This window comes from Ceratotherium simum, chromosome 4 (assembly GCF_057802395.1).
Source record: "Ceratotherium simum simum isolate JZ-2026a chromosome 4, ASM5780239v1, whole genome shotgun sequence".
Taxonomy (NCBI): domain Eukaryota; kingdom Metazoa; phylum Chordata; class Mammalia; order Perissodactyla; family Rhinocerotidae; genus Ceratotherium; species Ceratotherium simum.
In genome coordinates, this window is record NC_141903.1 from 91,923,803 (window position 1) to 91,938,193 (window position 14,391).

The following is a 14,391-nucleotide window of genomic DNA, read 5'->3' on the forward strand; positions in this document are numbered from 1 at the left end:
GGGGCAGGGCAGATGGGGCATGACTGCTTAATGGGATGGGGTTTTATTTGGGGGTGATGAAAATATTTTGGAATTAGAGGTAGTGGTTATACAACATTGCAAATGTACTAAATGCCACTGAATTGTTCACCTTAAAATGGTTAATTTATGTTATAAATTTAAAAAAAATGTTAGCACATATAAAGTAAAAGGCAAATAAAATCAAGTAAGTGCACCAGGTGGGTTTTCCAAAGCTGTCATCCTTTGCCAGACCTTAATAAGCAAAGGATGCATCTCCCTCCAACTAAAGGATTGGCCCAGCTCTCCCGCCTGGGGTTTCAGTCCTGCATAAACACCTGCACACTTAGGGGCCCCGTCAATGCCGTCGCTTCTTCTGTCCGCACTTTGCTGAACACGGCAGAGACTGATGGGGGAATCGACCTCCCTAACCAGAAGGTCAGACTGACACCTCAGCATTTCTCACTGCTTGTTTATTAGCTATAAAACTAAAATATCCAGTTACAAACCCCAACTTGAAGCCATTAAAAAGGCTCTTGATTATACACGACTATAAATGTTTAAAACTAATTCTACCTGGAAGGTTCAGCTTAATCGTTTTAAACAAATAACACAGAAGGAAGTGATGATAATCGACTCTTTGTTCTCATTTTAAAATGTGAATAATTAACCTTCCAGGAAAAAAAGTAGAATTTTAAGGGCAGTTCAGTCCAATAAAAGTCCACTGTAGAAGCAGATCAGTACGGCTGGTACAGACCGCCACCCTGATTTATCTCTGGGGCCTTCCCAGGAAATCAGTCATTACTTCAGTTAAACTATTGGAACATTAATGCCCTTAAGTTCTGCTTTCAGGCACTTAAATGCTGGATAATACTGATTTTTAAGGGGATTATGGCTTGTGTAAAACACATAAAAAGTTCACATTTTTGCTACATCAGTTGTGTTACCAAAAATGCTAGGTTACTACAGATTTCATATTCTAAAGATCACTTTCTCCCAGGTAGAACTCCTAATACTTGGTGATTATTTCTTAAGGTTTATATCCAGAATTAAATAAATATCGATTATTGTGCCTAACTGTACAAAAGCTCTCATCCGGCAGCAGCCTCACAAGAGTACACCTCGGTGGTCCAGACAGTTTGGCTCCGGTACATTATCAGACAGAGAGGCACGTCCTTCCTGGACCTCTGCAGAGGACTCCAGTTACAAAGTACCCAAAGACATGTCTTCTCCAGAAGTGTCACTTCCCCGTAAGGAGACTTCAGGACACCAGGATGCTGGTAGCTGCCCCAGTGTAAATTACCTGATTACCCTAAGCAGCTCCTTCAAACTGAAAGGAAGAGGAGAAAGGGGGAGGAGAGAGAGAGGGAAGAGAAGAAATTAGGAGAGTAATCTGGTCTCTGCCCCAGAAGCAATTAACACTGGAAACGGCACGGTCCAAGCTCCACATTAACAGCTGTTTCTAGCTGGCCTTCAACAGCCCGGGGAGAGACGCGCCCAGCGTTCAAGAACCATCTAGATGGGTTCAAAGCCCAACCTCACGTTTAGAAGCGGTGTGACCTTGAACAAGTTGATTAGCCTCCCGAGCCTTTGTTTCTTCATCCACAGACCTCCTGGAGCAGCAGGTCTCAATGAGACAACCAGCTCAAGTGCCTGCCGGCTGCAGGCTCTTCGCCTCTCCCGCGGTCTGAAGCACAAACAGCTTAACCGGGAGGGCCGGTTACTGATGCTGACACTGTACCAGGGAAGTCAGAACACAGCCAGTGCCATTGGATTTTTTATTAAAAAACAAGTTATATAAAAAAGTGAACAATTCTATATAAAATTGAGCTGGAGCCCACAGTTCACGGTGGGGAAGGCTCAGAGGATGGAGACAAAGATGCGGCTGCCGCGGTTTCTTTCTCTTCATATCTGGGCGGCGATTCAGAGGAGAGACATGGAGTGTGTGGGATCCCAGAGGAGGAGGTGGTCCCAGAAATCGTATAGACAGGTGCACAGTCTCCCTCCGAGGCCGCGCCTTGGCCCTCTGGAGCTGGGGTCCTGCTGAGAAGAAGGAGAATGTGACAGGGAGAGAGGGAGACAGTCACACGCCCCAGTACAGGGTTCTTTTCAAACATTTAATCCTACACATTTAGGAGCATTTGCAAGGCTCTAAGGATGATGTCCTCCATTTTCTGTTTCGTACAGACATCTATTCCTGACTCCTTACTCTCCTCACTAGCGATTGTAACGTGAAGATGGTCTCCCTCCTGTTGTCATTCCCCTCATAACTGAAAAGGCACAGACTGCAAACGCACAGATGCCATCCACAAAGCACACACAGGGACTGTTCTCTGCTAGGGTGTCCCTGAGACCGCTAATGTAAGGTAGACAAGCTTATGCAAATAGAAAATTAAACCATTAAGCCACAAACTGGAAGGGAAGCAGGAAGGTTGATGGAGCGGCTCTGGCACCAGGCAGACCTGCATCTGCATTTCCGCTCTGCTGCTTTCTAGCTGTGCGATCTTGGGCAAGTGGTTAACCTCTCTGAGCCTCCGTCTCCTTGTCTATAAAGGGGGATGATATGGTGCCTACTTCCTGAGTGTGTATGAGAATTGCACGAGGTGACGCAAGGAAAGCCAGGCTCTGGCACACAGAAGTCATAGTAGCAGCAGGAGTAGTTCTTTAAGTTAACAGACATTTGTTTTAGGGCTTGGGGCAGTTCATCATTGGAGAAAAGAATGCAAAATTCACTAACAGAATTCTACAAACGTCCAAAACCTAACCTCCCCTTCGTCCATGCAGGGCAATCCCTACATTCATCTTTGGTCGGATCTCCAGCTCACTAGCCCGTCTGAAGCACGAGAAGAAGAGCTGGATTAAACCATGAATGGCCAGGTAAGGCAGTGCCCCACCCCCCAAAGTGCTCCCTGAGTCTCTCAAGTCCTGCTGCCCTGCTTTCAAAAATGCACGTGGCTCTGGCCAGCCCTGGTGGCCTAGTGGTTAAGTTGGCATGCTCCACTTCAGCAGCCGGGGTTTGGTTCCCAGGCACGCACCTACACCACTCGTCTGTCAGTGACCATGCTGTGGTGGCGGCTCACGTACAAAAAGAGGAAGATTGGCAGCAGATGCTAGCTCAGGGCGAATCTTCCTCAGCAAAAAAAAAAAAAAAAAAAAACACATCTCAATGTCTCGAAAGTTGACTCTCGCTGAGCCATGCTCTCCCCCCACTCTGCACTGTGAAATTTTTCAGCAATCCTTCTTTTACTTTCTGCACCCTGGTTTCCCACTTGGGAAGGGACCAGAGCCTCTTCCAGCCTTGCTCCTCCCCAGCACTTCCTGAAGTCCTCCCATCACACCCTCCCCTCCCATGGATTTTCCACAGGTCTCTGACTCGCTGCCCTCCTGGTTACAGCAACCTCTCCGAAGTTCCATCTCCAGCACCTCATCTCTCTCCCAAGTCCCAGCCCACCCAGTCACCTCAAAGGCCCACATCTCGCCATCACTCCACGGCAAGCCAGCTCACCATCTTCTCCCCGCTTACACCCAGCCCGGGTCCCACCTCCTGCTCAGTCAGGGACATTCCACTGTCCCTGTCACTCAGCCTTGACCCATGACCTCTGCTCTTCCTCGCTGTCATCCTCCATGCCAGATTCCCTCCCACACTCCTCCCCTTGCTAACCACCACAGTTCCAGGCTCCTGTCGCCTCAGGCCTGTCCACCAGAGTCAGCCTCCTAACCAGTCTGGCCACCTTCAGCCTCTCCAGCACGAACTGTGCTAACCACTGCGTGACCCCACGGCTCTGCCTCCCAACCTTCAACGGCACCCCTACGCCAAAAGCGAAGGCACTGCGATTTCTGTTGTTTAATCCGACCCCGGGGATGCCTAAAAGAAGGATGTGCCCCCATGTGCGGCACATCGGGAATGGGGGTGTGACACTTGTATTTCTCTCCAACCAATCTGAGAAGGCTCTGAGGCCCAGGGAACAACTTAATTTTGAGGGGAGAAGCCCAGCTCGGGCAGGTCAGGGTGCAGGCTGATTTCAGCCAGTCACCTAAGTGCCTCCATGAGATCCTGAGTCCCTCTGCCCCTGTTGGAGGTCCCCGGGACCCGACTCCTCCCCACTACCTAAAGCAGCGAAGCCTCACACGGTGGGCCAGCCCCGCTCCAGCACTCCGGTGCCCGACGGGCTGTGGAACATCCCAAGGATTGCCCCTGCTCAGCTCCGTGCTAACTGCACAGCCACGTCCAGGATTTTCAGCTATGTGCTGCCCAAAGTCTCCCGAAAGGGACTGTGGATATTAAGGCCATAATTCTCACACAACAGCAGCAAAAAAGACACTCTCATGCTGATGCTTACTCTTGCACCACAGCCTTAAAGCCAACTTGTGCAGAATTCAGGCACAGGCCTGAAAAGGTTGAACACACCTACGCGCGAAGTTCAGACAGGAAGTCTTACCCATAGTTAAAAATACTGTCGTAGGAAGGTGGGTTTTCACTGGGAAGCAAACCGTTAGGCCTGGGACTTTGAGTTACTGCAGAGGCCGACGACTCAGGAAAGTAAGGTGGTGGAGGGGCCGGGAAGATTATCACAGCATCACCTGAGGAAACACAGATTTCAGTGAAGACAGATGAGGAATAAATGTAAGCAAATTAGCAAGAGCAAAATAAATTAGTTATATATTTGGCCCACCTGTATAAAAGGTCAAAACACCTGCGCTAACTCCAGAATTACAAAGTGGGCCTATCAAACTCGCAGAGACAGAGAGCAGAGGTTTGCAGGCGCTGGCACCGAAGCGAGCTGGAGCTGGTGTGTCGTGGGGGCACAGTTCTGTCTGGGACAGACATTTCACCCAAGCTTTACAAAAGAAAGTCCAATTCCAAGAAAAGTTTGTTTTTTGCACTTCTGTCGCTACTGTTCACTCCAGCACTCATCTCTGTGTTTGGGGGAGAACGTAGGGACCAGATGCAAACTCTAGTTTGGACTCCAATTCCAATACAAAAGGCACCAGGTGAGTTGCCCAGAACATTCCAGACCAGCAGCAGCACCTCTACGTAGAGGTCACAGCACCGAATGCCAGCTCAGGACAAATGCGGGAGGAGGGAGCCCTGGACCATGCTGCAGGGACGAGGCTGGCTTGCACCGGCGGCAGCTCTGACGCCGGCCAGGGCGGGTGCAGGAGTCTCTCAACCTACCAGGGTTCCACTTGCCAATTAGCAACCCAGCGTGGCCCTGAACAAGTTACTCAACTCCTAGGCCTCAGCAGCCACATCTGTAAACGGCAGGCCGTCAGTGTGCCTGCCTGGAGGACAGGCAGGAGGACTGTCCCAGCCGGGACACGCCTACAGAGGGGCGCTTGTGTGCACCAGCCGGTGGCACTTCCGCACATGTCTGAAGAAACACTCTCAGCTGGCAGTCCGGCCAGGGGCTCAGCTCGCCACCTCGGTGCCTCGTTCACTTCCCAGAGGTAACTCAGCCCCTCAGAAAATGCCTTAACCCCACTTCTCCTTCTGCAAGATGGTAATTAGAGCTGAAAACAGACACCAATAACGGAAACCTGATGGAGCCTAATGGCTGCCTTGGGACTCCATTTAATTTTTTCGAAGGTCTTGGTGGGTCAGAGGAAGGAGGCTGAGTGCTCACTCTAATTACACATTGTAGGACAGAGGATCTGGGCACCAGCCTCTAAAGCAGGCAGAGCACCTACCAGACAGAAGCAAGGAAGTGCTCCAAGTCGCCAGTGATCTCCGAGGCTTATCCCCGCCTCCGTCCAGCCAGCTCCACCCCCCCAAACCTTGCCACCTGCTCTCCCAGGAAGGAGGTCCCATTCCCCTGGGCTTCCCTTTCCCTGTGTCCTGCAGGAATGCATGTCTCTGTGATTGACAGCACGCACCCCTCACAGGAGGGCTGTCTCACGCACCTGCTTGTGTAGCCAGGGTCCCACACCAAGCCCACCACGGGACATCAAGTGCCTTGGGTTGTCTATTCTAGGGTGGGGGGTCTTCCATTCTGGAAACAGCTAAACTCTGGCCTTAGCCGAGAACTGCCTCTTATCGCCCCAATTCCCTCATGGGGCAGAACTGGCCAAAAGGCATGATTTCTAAATATTTAAACCCTATCCCATAATGTCAAAGGAGAGGAAAACAAGGAGTCAGGGTGCCAGGATTTCACAGCTTTGACGGGACCTAAAGGGTTCAGCAGAAACCATCAGGAAAACCGCGGTGCCAACATCAGGACAGAACCAGCAGGAGTCACAGTGCCCCAGCACCCCTGCTCCCTGCTGCCCCCCGATTCCAGCCACCAGGAGGGAGCCGGGCCCCGAAGATCCCCTGATGGTAAACCCAAAGGGCATGCTCGAAATGCTCCCCACTAACGGCAGACTACGAGCATCGCATGAGTGTATTTACTGGACCCCACTGTGTTCCCCGAAAAGACAGAGAACATCTATAATGTTGGGAGCCCTTCTGTCACATCACCACCCAGCACGCCTGGTGAAGGATGAAACCAGACACGGAATGACAGCCCCGTGCCCCGGGCAAGTGCTGTGCCAGGGCCATGGTGTGTGGTGCCCACCGCCTGGGTCTGGATCCTGGCTCTGCCACTCGCTAGTCTGTGACCTTGGGCAGGTGAGTTGATGTCCCTGTGCCTCTGTTTCTCCATCTTTAACACGGAGATACTAAGAGTGTCTGCCTCAGTGGGCTGTTGTAGGCGTGCAACAATTCACACACAGGCCCTCAGAGAGCACACGCTTCAGCACTTAGACGGGTGTTTGGTCCAAGGATAAGCCCTGTATATGTTAGCTATCACTAATGCATAACTAATACCAGTGTTGGCACCGTAAATATATAAGTGCACTAATAAGTAAGCTGGGGGCTTCAACCCTGGCTCAACGTGAGGACTGTCTAGAAATCCACCTGCCCTCCCTCTCTGTGACCGGTGCCACGCGAGCCCACAGCCCCCAGTGAGTACTGCGGCCCTGGCAGATAGCCCCAAACAGGAGAAGCGTCTCACTCGCCACACTCCTCTGTTCCCTCCACGGCTTCTGCTCTCTAATCCCCTTTGCCTAGTCTTTTAGATGTCAAGGCTGTGGCTTCTGAGTTTTATCCTTTCAAAAGTAAGAGACTGAAATAAAAACAGGGATTTGCAAAAATGAGCAGCAATGGGGTTTTTCCTTGGTTGTGTGACGCTGAGGCCAAAGCTACCGATGTTCTGTGGGGGCTGACTCTTGGAAATGGTAATCCGGCTCTTCTGCAGAACCCGGGGACCCAAAAGGAACCTGTAGGCATTCCATGTGGGAAAGAAGTGACAGGTGCTGTCACATATCATCTTCATCGCCTATGCCACTGCTCCTAAACTTTGCCCAACCCTGAAGCCAAGCATGGAGTTAGAGAAACTGAACAATGTGCAAAACAGTGCAGAAGGCCCTCTCAAAACAGAGAAGGCTGAGGGACCTGGGACAGACTCAGAATCCTAGGGGCAGTGCTGGAAGGAATCTCAGAAATGCAATGCTCGTTTTACAGATAGAGGAACTAAGGCCAGGAGAGGGTAAGGACCTTCCAAGGACAGCCGGCCCGTGACAGCCAGGGACAAGAAGCCACGTGTCCAGTACCAGGAGTTCTCAGTGTGAGGATAACTGGGGAAACAAAGTCACCGGGCAGGGCCCTTGGCTGACAGAACGCTCCCAAGCTAACCTCACGGCTCCTCTCCCTTTCCTCTTAATTTGCTCTGTGACCCCAGTCAAAGTCACAACTTCATGTCCCATGCTTTTGCTAAATAATACGGAATTGCTGGGGGGAAATGATGTATGCAAAGATTCCCGTGGGGCTTCCCACAGCAGCGGCACTGTGTGTGTGTATGCATGCGTGTGTGTGAGAGAGAGAGACAGAGACAGAGACACAGAGAGAAGAGACACAGAGAATCTAGACCAGATCTGAGGGCAGCACATTGAAGCCTTGATGCCACAGCCACTGTGATCTCAGCCAACACAGGAAGGACAGCCACCCACCTACAGTGACCTGGACGGGCTCTGTGTTCGGGGTCTGTCTCTCTTCACATTCGGAGGCATCCTGGCCCGCAGTCAAGTTGTTTCTCTTCTTAACATGGGCAATCACGAAGAAACACAATCCCACAAGTACAATCAGCGGTCCCATGATCTGCAGGGACAGGAACCCGCACATGGGGGGCTCCATGGCGGTGGTGTCCGTCTTGTTCAGTGGTTCTGGCGCCCAGTCTGAGCCACATCCAGGGACCCAAATGCCCAGGATGCTGACAAGCATGCCGCTCGTCAAGAACAGAAACCCAAAGATGACGTACTGGGCAAACTGGCGGCTCTGTCCACAGAGGAAGGCTCGGTTGGGGTCTGCCCTGTCACCTCGCCGCCGCCCCTCACGGAGCTGAAGTTGTGCCCGGGAGCGGGCCAGGATCACAGCCCCCAGGCCAACCGCGGCACACGCAGGCCCAGCGACCTTCAGCACCATGCTGCAGTCTCGGAGGGTGTTGTGCTGGCATGCCTGGAACCCAAAGATGGAGAGCAGGACTCCCACACACAAGAGGATGGCACCCAAGACAGAAAGGAAGAAAATGAGCTTGCTGATGTGCCTGTCTCGCTGGACCCCATCTGGCTCAGCAGCAGCTGCAGGAGACATGGCCAGGAGAGGCCCCTTCCCGAGGTGCAGTGGGATGTGTTTCCTTCCCTCCAATGGTTGCAACAGCTCTGCAAACACAACCAAACACCACATTAAAGCGCGCACAGGTGCTGCTGACCCACCCTGTTCTCCTGCTGGCCATCTCAGAAATCCCGCCAGGATGAAATCACAGGGATAGAATGCATGCGACTAACACTGGAGAGCAATGAGCTGGTTTGTGAGTCAGAAGAACTGGCATTCAGAAACTCCTCAATATGTAATTTTACCAAGATAGTCAAGAAGAGGAAATACAATTACCATGCACCTAAGAGTATCTTTTAAAAAACAAAACCCCTACAACAAAAGTAATTGGGTGTGTCTTTTCCTGTTATGAGTCTTAAAAACTCACTTCCCCTGGCAAAAAATCAATGGCGAGTGAGGGAAGAACCACAGGGATTATTTCTGATTTACCCACGTCCCCATTTCATCGCAGCTGCTCTGAGCATTTCCAAGTCGGTAAATCTCCGTTCAGTAACGAACGTTCCATTTCCTGTTTCAGACTGTGGCAACTTTCCATTCTGTGCTTTAATCTAAGGCTACCTCTGCAGGAGACCCAAGTTCAGCAGTTTCCACTGAATGGGAAGGTGATTCAGGAACGCAGTGGATTTGGTGGATTTTAAGTTAATTCTGCCAAAATGTGATTCTCGAGTTCTCACACAGGCACACTCTGGGGCTGCCTTGGCCTGAAATCCGGTGGCCCGGCTGCTGGGGCCTGGGATGACCCCAGTGAGTCTGGCACAGCAGGTCAGGTAGAGTCCTGTCCCCGCGGTGGGCAGGCGGCCTCTCACCCACCCTCCTCCGTGGAGCCACCACTTCCACAAAGAGGTTGAGGCTCAGTTAAAAACAAGCAGCAGATAAAATCGCCAGTGAACAACCCTAAACAGCAACAGAACTTGACGCTGAAAGAAAAGCCCGAGTGCAATCCGGTGGGAAAGCCCTTCCACACGCTCACCGGCCCGGTGCTCCAAGGGGACCGTGTATGATACCAGCCCCGAGCCCTCGGTAAACAACTGTCCAGTTGGCACAGGCCGACTTTATGATCCACCTACCTCCTCTCACTCTCACGGATGGGACATTTCCCCAGGACCCTTCCAGTCAGGACACTCAAAAAGACAACCCAAGTGTGAAGACCACTTTCACTTGCTCCGGGAAAGAAAATTTCTGAAATATTGTGTGCCACTCACATCCATGGTCACACGAAGGAGCTCAAGACTGAGGCTTTAAAGCCAAGGCCATCTTGACAAACCCAAATCATGACCACGTAGGGTCAGTCTAGGAAAGAAAGCCAACGGCTGGTCTTATACTAGGAAGTACTCTCCAGGAAAAAGCAGATAGAGGCAGGAGGAAGTTGGAGAAACAAGGAAATGTAGGAGGGAAATATGTTTTCATTTTAAATTTGCACAAACTGTATGTATGAAGATGCAACGAGCTGAGACAAAGACGTAAAGGAAGCACGGCACTAATCTGAAAGAACTGTTTGAATTGTGCAATGTCTTTTGCTGGTTCCGGAGATAAGGGTGGTTCTCTGCTACCAAGTCCCATCAGGAATTCATTGTACTCCTGGTACTTTCAACTTTGAAGTGAGTCACAAGGCTTCAGACGTCTTGAGGCAAATTCCCAGATACTAGTGCAGCAAACAGCAGCCTAAAGGTGGGTTTGCAGCTGCTTTTCCATGGACTAGTGGACGCAGCCTGTGTGCATGTGCCCATCCAAAGTGTGTGGGTAGTCGGTCAGTCTGTCTGTCTCTCACAGCTGCACTCACAAACGGACACACAAACATCTGCACTAATAGAAGATTAATTCTCCAAACACCAACCCACACTTAATCTCCCGGAAGCCGAATGCCCCTCCCCAACACCCTGTCGGTTTTCCAAAGGGCGTTTCGGCAGCATCTCACCACGTTCAACGCTCCGGTGGTTTCGGGGCTCTGGTGGTTTCGGGGCTCTGGTGGTTTCGGGGACCGAGGCAGAGGCAAACGTCTTTCACGGGAGGTAGCTTTGGGGGCTGTAGGGGGCCCGCGGGGCCCGCGAGCGCGGGGAGGGCGGCCGGCCGCTTACCTGAGCTCCGTCCTGCGCGCGCGCTGCTGCGCCGGGCGCGTCCGGGACCTGCCGCGGCCTCGGGGTCGGCTCGGCGGGCAGCGCTGGCCGGGGCACCGGGCTGGGCACCGCCTCCGCCTCCGCCTCCGCGCGCGGCCCCCGCGGCGCCGGCCCTCACCGCACACTCCCACCTGCGCGGCGGGGCCGGGGCGCGGCTCCGCCTGTATTTACAGAAGGGGCGGTGCCGCCAGGGTGGCGGCCGGGCCTGGCGGACCGGCGGGAGCTGGCCGCCGCCGGGGCTGCCCTTCGGGGGGATGGAGGGCGGGGGCGGCCTCGGGACGGAGGGCTGGCGGACCGGCCGCGTCCGCGCCGGGACCGTGCGCGCGAGGAATCGCGGGAGTGGGGCCCCGGGGGCGGCGGGTGGGGGGTCCTCCTCCGGCCGTGGGGACTGCATGCTGGCTGGCCGAGGCCCGGGCGGCGGGCAGGGAGCCTGTTCCCTTGGGCCTGGGGCCCAGAATTCGGGGCGGGGGCGGCGTGAGAAGGGGAAGCGCCCCCGCCGCTGCCGCCGCCGCACCTCGGCCGCCGCGCGGTCTGGGACGGGTCCACCCCTGGCCGGGCAGCCCTCCTGCCGCTCCGGAGCCCTCGCCCGGGGTCACTGGGGCAAGTCCCCCCAACGCACAGCTGAGGGAGCCGCCGGGCCACAGATCCGCGCGGCCCATCAGGACGTGGGACGGGGGCAGGAGGTCCTCGCCCCATGGCCGGGCGGGTCAGCTCAGTCCCTTGCGCACCCACACGGATGCTCGCAGCCCTCCTGTGCCGTAGAACCCCCGCCCGGTTCCCAGTTGCTAATGATGTGCCAAAATTAAACTGGTAACTTTCCCTGCCCTTGAACCCAGAGTTTCGGGATGAGTTTGCTAATCCCGTGCTATTGGTTACCTGCCCCGTGACCCGTGACTCGGATCCAGCTGTGCCAGTTTCCACGCCAGAGGTCATGGCGCTGTGGAAGGTGCGTCAAGGGCTCAGCCCAGGCACAGAGCGCTGTGAGCCCTGGGGACCTCCTGGTCCGTGCCACTTCTCCCTGGCTCCCTGTCCACTTTGCCTGAAACCCAGTCACGAGTTAACGCCAACTGCATAAACATTTCTTAAAGCGCGCACACTTTGCATGGGTAACACAGCAGTTGTTCCCAGGGCTTCTCACTGAGGCTGAACAGTGAGTTCGGCTCAGCTAAGGACCGGAGGTGGGAAGAAGACTCTTGAAGGGGTCAGAGGCAGGCAAAGAGGGAGGGGCGGGGGCCCTGGGCTCTGAGGGCTGGGGTGGATAAGAGGGAACTTCACCAGGGAGGCAGCCTGGACCAGTTCCAGCCGCTGGAATTTGCTGGGGGCACTGGCCCCAGTGGCCACATTGGCCTTTTTCACAGCCAGGGTGCCCTGGCCTCTGCGAATCTCTGCGGAACCTGAAGAAGGACCTCTGATTATTACTATAATGAATAAAACTCACAGCCTGAGCCCTTGCTCTGTGCCAAGTTCTGTTACCTGCTTTACCTCCAGCCTGTGGTTCTTCACTGTGTCTGCAGCAGCTCAGAGACGATTGGAGCCAGAAGGGAAGAGGGGAGCTAAAAATCAGTTGTTTTTCAGTTGAGGAAAGTGAGGCCCAAAGATGTCAAGTGACCTCCACAGCTGATTAATCTGGAGCAAAGGCCAGGACCAGATGTACTGTTTATTGTTCCTCCTGGGTACACTTGTCACCCAGAGAACACACAGCACCGTGAACTCAGAAAATGGTTTTTTATTACATGGCTTTTTAATTGTGATAACAAAACAGGCACTGTTATCCCGGGGGCATTGCCGCAATCTGCGTCCGGGTGGAGATATCCTGGTCAGAGTGTCAGGATATGTCACCTTCCCGACAGGCCTCCAAGTACACCTGGCGAACAAGCAGATAGCCAACAGTGGGGACTGCCCCACAGGAGCCGCACGGGGCTTTCTAAGAACGCAGGCCCTAACTGCAGGGTTTGCCCTCTCTACACAGGCCTGCTAGCAACTCCTTCTTGCACAAGAGGGTTTCCATCTCTTTTCTCTGCTCATTCTTTCCTTCTCCTTGCTTGAAACTCAGTCTCTGGCCACGTCGTGTGCAGACCTGCAAGGGGCCTGTTGATACAGCTGCCCCTCTGGTGCCACACGACTGCAGGCTGGCCACACATGACAGGCTTGAATGTCCTGGCACCAAGGACAATCAGATTAGCCTCCACTTGGGATATCTGCTGCTTGGGTTGTTTGTGTCTTTTGGAGTCCTTGGACTAAATTAGACGCCTTGGAAACTGATCATCGGTCAAGCATGAAAATCGTACCCACCAGCCTTCCAGGTGCTCGTCTTTGTAGCAGACCTGTTCTTAAGAAGGAGACTGGATGACCTCTTCGCTGTCTAAAACCAAGTGGCCTTTTCCAGCCTGTGTGGTAGTGAAAAAAGATCAGCCCAGACTAAATCCTTAGAAAAATAGCATCAGAACAAGCTTAAAAAAGGCAGGCACCTTGAATTCAGGAAGTGAACTCAGAGGGCAAAGCCGAGGAATGCACTCGTTTGTTCATTCGGCAAACATTTATTGGGAGCTGAACATGTGCCAACAAACAGAACACAACATCCTGTGCCCTCGGGGAACTTATATTTTAATGAGAAGGAGAAAGACGAAAGACACGTCCACCAGACAGGGTATTAGAAAGCAGTAAGTGCCGTGGAGAAGAAGAAATCACGGAAGGGGCCCGGGGAGTGCTGGGGAGATTCCAGCCTCAGCTGGGTGGTTCAGGAAGGCATCTCGGAGACGGTGACATTGCAGCAAAACTGGGAGGGAGTGAGGAAGCAAGTGTGGGGATTATCTGTTACTGCATAACAAATTACCTCACAGGGGTTTTTAGCTGAGTTTGATGTGATCTGACTTATTTTTAAAAAGAAAACGGTGGCTTCTTGGTAAAAAGAGCCTGAGGAGGAGGAAGGGTGAAGAAGGAGGCCGTTTAGGCAGCTGTTACAACCCAGGAGAGAGGTGACTGGCTCATCTTGGGAGATGATAAAAGCAACTGGATTCTGCGTGCATCTCCAAGACAGAGTCAACAGGGTTTTCCACAGATGGGATGTGGGTTTCGACTCCGAGGTTTTTGGCTGGAGGAACTGGAAGGAGGGTTCTGGCATTGACCGAGATGGGAAGGCTGAGGCAGGATAAGCTTGAGGGGAAGCTTTAGAGCTGAATTTGGGGCATGTACCTTTGAGAGGTCCAGTGGAATGTACAGGCCTAGAATTCAGGAATTCTGGAAGGAATACTTTCCTGTGGTCTGTCAGCGAGGTTTATTACAAAATCAAGAAGGTTGGCCCTCCTCTGGGAGAGTTCACACGTGTATATTTGGCTACACCTGCTCATGACAATCGGTGCCACCGAGGGCTCTGAGCAGGCACAAAGCAAGGGGAAGACAGGTGCCAACCGGGGTGGGGATTTCAGATGTTTCCAGGGGCAGAGGGCAGCCAGCGCGGCCAGAGGGATGGCTTCTGCTGCTCTGTTCTCAGAGCAGTGCCCTAGGTAGCTTGTATCCTGCGCTCTGGCGAGACAGGCCACACTGGCCACAGTGTTTCCAGGGCACTGCCAACCTGAAGCTCAGGGCAAGTGGCGTGGATTGGCTTGCGGAATTCAGTGTTGCCATTTCCCAGGA

The 14,391-nt window shown here is 53.2% G+C and overlaps 1 protein-coding gene across 5 annotated transcripts; it reads right to left on the bottom strand.

Annotated features, from left to right (window-relative positions):
* Positions 1-1,761: 1,761 nt before the first annotated feature.
* Positions 1,762-12,302, bottom strand: TMEM171 (transmembrane protein 171). 5 transcript variants are annotated; one of them, XM_087430198.1, is made up of 4 exons: positions 12,232-12,302; positions 7,984-8,691; positions 4,437-4,578; positions 1,762-2,040 (listed from the first exon to the last, which is right to left on the bottom strand). In XM_087430198.1, the coding sequence occupies exons 2-4, from the start codon at positions 8,621-8,623 to the stop codon at positions 1,842-1,844; spliced, it is 981 nt and encodes a 326-aa protein (XP_087286324.1). In that variant the 5' UTR covers positions 8,624-8,691; positions 12,232-12,302; the 3' UTR covers positions 1,762-1,841. The 5 variants fall into 5 exon arrangements, with proteins under 5 accessions (XP_087286324.1, XP_087286322.1, XP_087286321.1 ...); XM_087430196.1 differs by lacking the exon at positions 12,232-12,302 and adding an exon at positions 11,635-12,185; XM_087430195.1 differs by lacking the exon at positions 12,232-12,302 and adding an exon at positions 10,720-10,864 and having other exon boundaries at positions 1,762-2,037.
* Between the last annotated feature and the right edge of the window lie 2,089 nt (positions 12,303-14,391).